The sequence below is a fragment of the Hyposmocoma kahamanoa genome, unplaced genomic scaffold, assembly GCF_003589595.1.
Source record: "Hyposmocoma kahamanoa isolate Upper Pololo Valley unplaced genomic scaffold, ASM358959v1 62, whole genome shotgun sequence".
In the NCBI taxonomy this organism is placed as follows: domain Eukaryota; kingdom Metazoa; phylum Arthropoda; class Insecta; order Lepidoptera; family Cosmopterigidae; genus Hyposmocoma; species Hyposmocoma kahamanoa.
In genome coordinates this window covers 21,055,425-21,066,376 of record NW_020653850.1, presented here as the reverse complement: position 1 = coordinate 21,066,376, position 10,952 = coordinate 21,055,425, and the positions used below count along the sequence as shown (strand labels likewise).

The following is a 10,952-nucleotide window of genomic DNA, read 5'->3' as shown; positions in this document are numbered from 1 at the left end:
AGAGCGACATAAAGCGCGAGATAATCAGTAGGGCTAGCACGATAGGGTGCGACTTGCGTGAGAGCGACATAAAGCGTGAGATAATCAGTACGGCCAGCACGATAGGGCGCAACTTGCGCGAGGATGATATAAAGCGCGAGATGTCTATGCGAGAATAGCAGTGCTAGCGCAAGTTGCGCCTCGTGCTAATGTAAATGTATAATATATATAATAATGTAAATGTCAAATAAGTAATAATCGACTCTTATCAAAAGACAATGTCAAGTATGTAGCTTCATTCTCATCATACTTCTTATAATTTGATCGAGTATTACTTATTTGACAATAATTGTTTCTGATGGATGTTGGACGGATGACAGTAGACCACCTGATTTGAGAGCAAATAATTTGTTTAAATCTGTTACGATAATATGTGGCCTGGTACATTATTATTATTCAGTGCTGGTTGTACCCGGCATTAGTTAAACTAATTAATTCTCTCGTGAGTTTGGGTGTAATTTGTGGTTGTTTATGTGTGTGTCCGTGGCACCCGCGACACAGGGTTTCCCTAGTGCGGGCTATGTTGAGTGTGTGCGTTATTATTAGTTGCAATGCCACTAAAAAGGTGTGAAGTCCCTTCACCTAAAACTTCCAAACACAAATTCAAACCGGCAACACCTAACCTCGTTACAAAAGATCTGTCTAGTTTTTTGAATTGATGACCTCCAATGAACACTACGCCACCTTTATTTTTTGGTAATTTTCTGTTCTTTTTGTAAACTGCTATATTTATTTACTAATATTATGGTCCCCGAATTTTGTGAAAAAAAAGAAACATAAAAAAATAAAAACAGAACAGGTCCAAAAATTAAGTTGGCGTACATTGAATCGATTTATTATTAAACAAAATCGTTAAGGTATTATAAAAAATTCTAAAATTAAAAAACAATTATTACAATCATTAGGGACACCGTATCTCTCTACGACGCGTGACGGTTAAGAAACTGAACAGGCAAATAGATAATTTGAGCACTGAAATCTTAACCCAACTACATCAAACGATAATATGGTTTCGACGCCCTTTCATCTCCGAAGTATTGACGTATACGTTACACGTTTCAAGTTACAATCACATTGACTTACACAACATCGAAACTTGAAATGGCATAACAGCATCAATAACAATTTAAACGAAAGCATTTGCTGGATGACCATTACGAATTGGCTCTCGTGATTGGAATATTCAAAGTTGCCAATCGAATTTGTTCCAATAAGGAGTTTCGTTGCTTTGAAAAAGTTTGTGAAGGTATGAACTCGAATAATTAATTAATTAATTTTTATTTCATAGGTAAGTAAATTACATTTGGAACCGTCATATTGATGAAACTCTAGTACTCATTCATGAGACCCCGCCTAGAGAAGCCCTTTTTAAAATTTTTGCGTATTAGTGCACTATACCTAATGTTCGGGGTGTTATTTTCTTTGATGATACGATGTTATTGAACATGTCAGCCCCAGTAGAAAAACAGTACCTCAAGAAAACACTTAATAAAATCCAGACAGATACATCAAAATTCTACCTAAGCAAACATGTATGCAAAATCTTCGCGACACTACGTGTTGGCTCCGACGTATTTGAATGTAGTTGAACCGTCTAAATTCGTATTTAAGGAACTCCAGGTCCAATTTTTCTAATCGATGTTTTTGTATCACTTACCTGTTTTAAGACTGTGTGTTCAATTAAAAAAAAAACCCCAGGGGTTGCTCTTTCTAAATAAACATTCGTACATATTTTTCATTTAAAATATTTCTATTGTGTTAATATTAGACATAACTGGTTGATGACTTCACTATTTCGGTCAGCCGCGTCTATGGGATTTATAAAGAGCCCGAAACATTGGTTTGTTTGAAAAAAAAAAAGACGTACGTATGTTACGCGATAACCATTGACTTACAATTATATGGACGTCGGGTCCGCGCTAAAAAGTGTCCGAACTTATAGGGCGTTAAAATCGTATACAGAGCGTCATTCACGCTTTAGTCTTCGTTTGTTCGACTGACAGCGAAGCAAGCAAAATTAGACAGTACTGCGATGACATTACAATTTAAATTCAACGTTTTAGCTTTTTCATATTCCTTTACATGTCACTACGTTTAAATAGGTTGACTTGGGACATTTTTTTCGTGGTTTTTGTATTAGACCCGTCGTCCATTTATTTGTAAGTCAATGGCGATAACTCAAAAATATGTGAACTGATTTTGATGATTCTTTTTTGTTGGAAAGAGGGTGCCTCAATATTGGTCACCTTTAAATTTGAAGGAATATTTCCACCTCTAAGGGTGGCAAACTAGGCGATGATTTCTTCATAAAAAAGTTATTACCATAAAGATTCAAGGCGTACACGAGCCTTCAAATTGTCAAATTCGGCTATATAAAAAACGTACGTACATACGTTATGTCACAACAGAATAACCGATCAGTTCCCTTTATTATAACTTATGTTTGTTATGTAAGTAGTACGTGCCTTTTCATAATAATGCGTGGGTTTAATGCGTTTTTTTTTCTTAATTGGATTCAAATGTGATAGTTATAAATAGTAACGGAAGAGGTTGGGAGGATAAATAATTTGATTATGTAGTTAATATTGTTGTTTTATTGTAGAATGGAAACAGATGTTAAATCACTTACGGCGTTGTACACACGCCAGCACATCAAGCTACACATTGACGTATCTTGTTCCGTTGTAATGGAGGCGATTTTCGAACAGAAATGTGTAATCTGATGTGCCGTTGTCCGTACAAAGCGAATTTAACATTAGTCCAAAAGATAAGGTAATAGAGTGCGACTGTGTGTATTCTCAATAAGGAAAATTCACACTCATGGTAAAATAAGGCCATATCTGCAAAATGGCAACAATTCAGGAGGTAGCTTTTAAAGATTGTTAATAATCTTTTTATGCTTAAGTATTAATAACACACACACTCAATGTAGCCCCGCACTTCGGAAACCCTATGTCGCGGGCGCCATGGACACACACAAATAAATGTAGGCCACGTAAATATTTCTCCCGGCTCGGGAATCGTACCTGGGACCTCTGCGTGGCAGTCGGGCATGGTAACCTTTCGGTCACGCAGGCAGCTATATTATAATAGGACAGTTATAAAAATTTCACATTATTATTTCATGTAGTTCGGATTTTTTGCAACATTACGACTTAGCCATATTTATTAACAATCTTTTGTCATATTTTGGGTAATTTTATAATTCATAAAATTACCTAACCTTACTAAGTGTTCTTCGTTATCAAAGTTTTCGTATCGATTCAAAGAATTTTGTAAAGAGCGCCACAATTGGAAAAGTGAAGGGGCTACGTCGGGCGAATACGGTGGATGAGGCCCCATCATAACCTAACTGCAATAGTTTTTGACAGCATTGTAAAGAAGTGTGTGGTTTGGAAATATCATGTTGAAATACGACTCCCTTACGATTGACCACTACCAAGGCGTTTTTTATGAATAACACTGCTTAGAACTTTCTCCTCTTGTCATAAAATAGTTTTTACTCGATTAATGAAAGTTATTTACTTTAGAAGAATGAACCTGTTCTTTAAGCAGGTCCCTTGACCCTACGGATACGAATTAACATACTATTGTCACATCCGCATCTTGTGTAAGAAAGAAAACTATTGCGTAAGGATGAATGCCACCCACTGGGTATGTTATGACCTATGTATTTTTTTATTATATTCACCTAATATTTGATCATGGTGGGCTGTTGATTTACGTTGTTTAGTTGTTGGAAGTACATGGCGATTTCTTTTCGAGATCTTCTGCCTCTATCTCACATTGCATGATATTAATATTTATCCATGACCGTTATTGTGTCGTTTACGTGGTTTGCCATCTTAAATTGATGTTATCTTATCATTACTTATAAGTGTGGCCTAGTGAATAATTAAATGAAAGGCTCTGTCCAAATAAATATAATAAAACAGGAATAGGAAGAAAGGTAAAGCAATATGTGGTCTGTGGCTGTAACAAAACAAAATAACGGTATAGACACAGGTATAATCATATAAAAACACTCCCTATTTAAATTACATACAGGTTAACAGGTTAGACATGGTAAAAAAGGAACTTATACGAAAAGGGCCTGTATTTTCTACAAATATTGCGGTTTAGAAGCAGTTAGTTTTGTAGTTGTGCAGTCAGTTTAGTTTTGCGCTTTAGGAGAAGCGCTTCGGAAATTTAGTAGTGAGTGCCGATGGAAAGAAGAAAAATAAGTGTGACGAAGAAACGGAATCAAAAAACGATTCCAAATTCCAAATTTGGTGGCCAGAAAAGATGAAAGATGAAAGAGGTCGCACTGCCACACAAGTTTATTGGTCTTCTTTAATAGCTTTGCGTTATCTACCATACATCAAATTATTACTATGTTATAGCATAGCAGGTTACTAGGCTATAGCAGGTTTTATGAATAGTTTTAAGCATTCACAAATCATTGAATTTTACTTTGGTGTTCACTTAAAATCCCTTAATCTATAACAAGACTGAGATTACGAATTGAAGTAATTCAAGGTTTTCCCGTTAAAATTGGTCGTGTTAAAACTAAAGTTCCTGAAACTAAATAGAATTGACAAGAAACTTTTAATCTTCAAAATAATATCCACTTATTCTTTATTTCATTTAAGTAAATCTTTTAGCAATCGTTTGACCAGATGTTTCTATCCAGATTGGACGTCCGTGCAGGGAGCAATCAAAGACTTAATTCTCAACGTTCAGCAAATCAAATACTTATCATAATGTGTCGGTGTCAAGGGATGCTCTAGTAAGTTCAAGAGTTATTTATTTCAGGAGTTTTGTTATTAGTTAACGAAGCAATATTCAACAAAATTATACAGCACGCAGTAGGTTTTGGTCGTCTACAGGAGATTAGTTCATCAGCTAATCGGACCAGATCAGTTTTCATTGACCGGTAGAATCATTAACATCAGCCTATCGCAGTCCACTACTGACCTCTCCCAGTGTGCGCCAGTTCGCCCGGTTCTCAGCTTGTCGCATTCATCTGCTGCCAGCAGTCTTTCACAAACCGACACTCCAAAGGTGGGATATCTAAGTATAACATGTCTATAGTATAAAGTCTTGAATATTTCGAACCTTGATAAAAACACTGACAGATATCAAGTTATGAAAAGTTTTTAGAAACAATTTTAGTGATTTACAAACTTTTGGCAAATGGCGTGTTGAGCAGCAGTTAAAATTCAATCGCATACTTTCCAATTGGAGGCAGAACCACAGTATAATGTAACGACCTCGTGCCTTCACGCTACGCTTTTTCAATTCGATTTAACTCGATACACCTTAGAATTAACGTATTTTGTGGATTGTGTCTATTTCCGACATTGATGTTGAATTGGGCTATGTTTTCAGAATATTTCGAATCATCTTTAATATGTCATAATAAAGATGATAATGAATAATGTCATCTATCTTAGTAATTTCTTTTATAGGTCCGTTTCCGATTAGCTTTTTTTTGTTTAAATTCTATTATTTTTACGCCTTTATTTACATGTGTTATTGTTAATTTCTTACTTACATTCGCAATCATCTGAAACATGGTATTTTTTTCTCAATTCAGTTTTAATTTTTTTTCTCATTATATTTAGTAAAGGGACGAAGAAGTCGTTTCATTAGTATCTTCTAGCATTTGTCATCTTGTTAGTTCACTTGTCTCAAAAAAAATAGATCATATTACTGTAATAACGTTGGTACTTCCTAATATGATGCTAATATCAATTTCCTATAACCTCTTAGAGCGAAATGCGTAAAATTAGTTATATTTCTTCACGCACTGGTTGCCAACTGGCATTCAGAGAATATACAATTGCTTCTGGGATACACTATTATATAATACAAATAACTGAAAACTATATTAGTGGATCACAATATAAATTGTAAAAATTAAAATCATTTCATGTTTTTCAAATAGATTTGATTGAAACATTAGAATTCGGTTATTATAATTTAGTAAGGTATGAAAGATAATTGCATTTTCACTTCTACAGTTATATGACTTTATTATTAAAAATTACATGATAAATTTAGCAGAATTAAAAATGAACGATACGCAAAATATTAAGAAGCATTTTAAATAGATCAGTATTTGTACGGTCTTCCTGTATAAATAGTAGCTCATGAGGACTCGTCTTAATTCGTTCGAGGTTTAGTCAGGACTACCCTCGTCGTCTTTTGTACAAAAGAAGTTTAATTTCGAATTCCTGTCAATCTAGTGAGAAGTCTTTGTGCCTAGTACTCTTCCTTACACGGGGGCTGGACGCGACAGGACCTCTACTATGAGTTTACACCAGTCGTAACTCTGAAAAAGGTCAAAATTCCGTCTTATATCAACATGGCGCTGAATAATAACCCGGATGTAGTTTATATTATATGAACAGCCGTATTATTGTAATATTAATGAAATCGCGAGTTACAATTATTTTCTAAGCTTTGACAAATATGCATATTAATAGATGGTATTGTGTGTTACAAACTAATTTATAAAATTTATAAATTAAAGCTTCTTAATATGGGTAGATAGCGCTAATCCTAAACAAAATAAAAGAATAGCCGGCACTGTCCATAAGAAAAAACCTGTGCAATAAGCGCCATCTAGTTGATTTATTTGTTATAACTAGAACTTCAACTTCAACTTTTGTATTTATATTTTCGCATTAGAGTAGCTTTGATAAATTGCAACATGTCAAATTTAAAGCAAATAAATTAGTTACAAAAATAGCTGTTTGATACTCGTCCCGACATCTAGTGAACTAATAGGTATTAAATACCCGACGATGCTGTCTTGTGTCGCGGTTAGCAATCCCCTTACTTGGCCATGGTTTACACTAATGAATATTTGACAATATTTTTCATTGTAAATAGTACATACATCGGTCTTAGCGGCAACAAGAAAAAGCAATAGTTTGAAAACAAAAATTTGACGCGGACACCAGTTACATCTCTCAATGTAAACTCGTGACATATAATATATCAGTCGCTTTGTTTGTGACGTTGTGTTGTGTTGTGTCATACGGTAATAATACCTTCTTCACTAACATATTGTCTTATTACTTTGTTTTCTCGCTTTTTGCCACAGATGTCCTTCCTTCTTCAACAGACTTTAGAGGAAACAAACAGCGATTTCTTAAGCTCACTTTTTAAAGTCTACTACATTTTTTTCAAGTTCGTTTACCAGACATTTTAAATGAATATGAATGGTCATTGGTACCAATCAGCAAAGGAATAGTGTGTCTTTAAACGTCTATTGTTTGCGATTTTGGTTTGCCCTTCAAATGTTAAATCCTATAATATAGTGTGTGAGTTCTTTGATTGCTTCACAGGCAAATTTGGAGTAGTAATAGAAATAACAGGAGTTCTTTATAGCTCAAAATTAAAGCAGGAATCAAAAAAAGATTTATTATTGATACAAATATTGCAAAAACACAAAAAAAATTCATTCGATCTGACTGACTCGAAACAGTGTCTGTTGCCACATCATAGCTACTGCTCTATAAATCGAGTCAGCAGATCTTAATCTTCGAAGTTTCTCGAGAATTTTCGTATTGGGTTTAAAACGGCTGGAAGAAACTTACGAAAGTTTGTATCAATAATAATATTTAACCATGCGACCATGTGTATGCAGACACACTTGCCCCATCCCATCTCCAGCACACCACCAAGAGAGCTGGCGGAAAGAATAAAAAGTAATAAGTACTAGGATCTCGACTCCGACTACCTATTTACAGCCTTTGGAGTCGAAACTCTTGGTCCGGGTCGCAGGTTCGCAGTGCCCTTCATCTGTATAAAATTTTATCGAAAAAATTAATAGACTGTCTGGGAAACCCAAGGGCTGGTAGCTGTCTTACCCACCGCATTAGCATAGCCATACAAAGGTGGAACGGTGCCAGAATCTTGGGCACCTTGCCGCGGGGACCCAATTTTATTCATATAAATTAAAAATCCTATTTTACTTTATAGTATTTAAGCTTTTATTAACCTTACCTGTATATTTACCATGGTACTCAAAACATCACGTTGCTCAATGAAAAATAAATACTAAAATGACTTGTTTGTATTGAACCCATGAAATTGAAACACTATATTAAGGGCGCCAAATCTTTTTTATACGTGTAGTTAAAACAAATAGCTTCTCGGTTTTTATGTTCTTCATTTTTGTCTTGCCTGAAACTATAAAACTACCAATGCATTCTTATGCGTCAGTTGGTATCGCCATCTAATTATGATGCACGAAGCATCTCCGTGTAACCATTTTGCAAACACAAAGAGGTCTCTGGGATCAGCGATGATGACAGCAACGAGACAATGAGTCATCAAGAGACCTACTTGTGAGGTACTGTCTCGAATCATTATGTTAATGAGGAGGTGACGAAATGCTTCTAAAATTATTTCGTTAGTTCAAGAGTCTTCAACGTCCACTCTTTGAGCAACACTTCTTCTCTCTAACTCGATTTCTAAATGATTTCGAATGTCCACCGCCTTTTAAAAGAGATTAAATTAATAATACAATTTTAAAACTTAAATATGTACACATATTTTAACAACAATCCCAATTACAACTAAGTCTGCCGGATCTTCTCGAAGAATTCACCTCGGACCTTGAAGCCCATGGAATTTCGATTAAGGAAACACGTTCACTATGTCCTTTGCCCTTTGCTTATCTATAACCTTAGGTCTGCTTATAGAACATTGATTTAGTGTACTATTGTCATAAATTTCTATGTAAATCGTGTCCTTTGTCCATTTATGTAACCATTTGCAAGACATGAATGGGTTCAATTGAAATTGGTTTGTCGTTTAAATTTTCTCTCTCGTTAGTCGTTTGTTTATTAGAGTTGAGCTTCCTTATATCTTGTTTAGATTCTATCTATTCAAATATACTATTTTAAATCATTATTATTATTGAAGCTTTCGGTGGTTACATCAAGTATGTTTATAGTATTTATTTACAGGAATAACTTGTTTAGTTATAAACGCTCGTAAATATTAAACATAGCTTACAAATCTTCACATGCCATCATTGCTTACATCCTGACAAGTCATTCTTCATATGCTAAGCTTTCTATACTGACCATTCTATATATTCCACTTCAATCAGCTTTAAAATCTTGTTCTTTAAAGTCTATATTACTTTGCTTAGTTTTATCATTGCATTTGCTAATGTGTTTAAAATACTTGTTTACTTTTGCATTAGTTCTAAGTACTTGTGTATTAGGTCTAATTTTGAATCCATCGTTGACCGGATGAGAGATCGCATAATGTAGCAAGCTAGCGGATGCATTGCACTCACGAGCAATTGCTTTCCTGTATCTCATAAATGTAATGTGACCAACTTGTTTCTTTTTCTTGATATGAATTGTACTTGTTTTTTTTTTTTAATTTTAAGTACGTTGTACATTTCTTCATTTACTGTTTTATTCCTTAATTATGAAATGATAATTACTTTCCGGTAAAAAGTTTGTTCGCTTTTAGGAATGACATTTCAGAAATGTTAATAATGTGTAAGTTTACTTCGTTATTTTTAAAGGAAATAATATTATGTAGGTATTTCTATTTAACAGCTTTTTCTAATAGGTTGACACACACTGATGTGTTTCCGTCCGATTTATGGCAGAAGTTAAAACGTAAATATTTTTTAAAGGAATCTTTATTTGTTACAGACACAAAGAATGGAGTGCGGAGCAGCAGAGCTCAGCAGGAAACTGCGTACAGATCAGGTGAGTTTGCCATGACAAACTGTCTATGTTATTATCTACAAATGACTCATTATCGAGAAATCTCACTTTAGCGACAAATTCAAGCGCAATATGCTAATAACTAGGTCAGTACACGAACAAATACATGCCTTTATAAAACAATGGACGAAGGTTTTCCTTCGTCTTGCCATTTTCAAGGACTTGTCAATTAAACCGATCCCTATTGTTTCTGTAACAGACAGGGTATGGGTGTAACGGATCATTAGCATAATAATAGTTTATCAATTCGACTCAGTGTTGTATTTACACGCTCCGAAAAATCTTATTATTTATGCAACGTATTGATCACTCGTTTTAATCCAAACTGGAACAAATGTACATGTAACAGCTTCAAATCTTGAGCCCTTTTCAATTAATCGATATGCCAAAACAATCGATTTGAGCCTACTTTCTAACTTGACTTGTAACGTTTTGACATCTGTCAAACGGCAGGCTCTGCTAAGCAGAGTTACACAACCGGTTATTCTGCACCTGTGAAAACGATCAGCTGTTAGTGGTTTAGTTTTTATCAGCACTTTATTGTAGGCAATTACGTCTCGTGTACGCGGTATGGGTCAATTATTCGAGAGTATTGGCATTTAAAGTGGACGTGAACACTGCCTGGTCGAGACACTTTTATAACCTACTATGGAAGTTGAAATTAATGAGCTCATAAGAGATAACGTTTTTGTTAAAATTTTTTTACAGTTCTTACACATATTTGGACCAAATGTTGTTCTTAATTTCTTACAAAGTTGCTTTTATTTATCTTGTTTAAGATATCTGTTCAGTTCTGATATCTGTTTTCATTTGCCATTGTGCTATTATCCGTTGTTCCAAAAATTTATTTTTCCAAAGTAGCAACATTAAGTTCTTAGGTTTTCGCGATTGTTACACATAGGAAATGAAACTATTTTTCCGGATTTAAATCGCGTATATTTGTTTATTCAAACAAACCGACGTTTCAGGCCCTTTACAGGTCACGGTTGAGTCAACCGTGACCATGGGACCTGCAAAGGGCCCGAAACGTCGGTTTGTTTGAAAAAACAAATATACGCGGTTTAAATCCGGAAAAATAGTTTCATTTCCTATAGCAATATTAATTTCACAGATTCGTCGGCGGTTATCTTCCAACTAGTTCTATGTGCTACTTCTCACATCTCA

The 10,952-nt window shown here is 34.7% G+C and overlaps 1 protein-coding gene across 2 annotated transcripts in view; it reads left to right on the top strand.

Annotated features, from left to right (window-relative positions):
• The window catches only part of LOC113229385 (axoneme-associated protein mst101(2)), a 222,026-nt gene that overhangs the window by 156,615 nt on the left and 54,459 nt on the right, over nt 1-10,952 (top strand). For both annotated transcript variants that reach the window (XM_026462956.1, XM_026462955.1), the window contains exon 5: nt 9,714-9,770. In XM_026462956.1, coding sequence (XP_026318741.1) covers nt 9,714-9,770 — 57 coding nt within the window. The remainder of the gene's footprint in view (nt 1-9,713; nt 9,771-10,952) is intronic.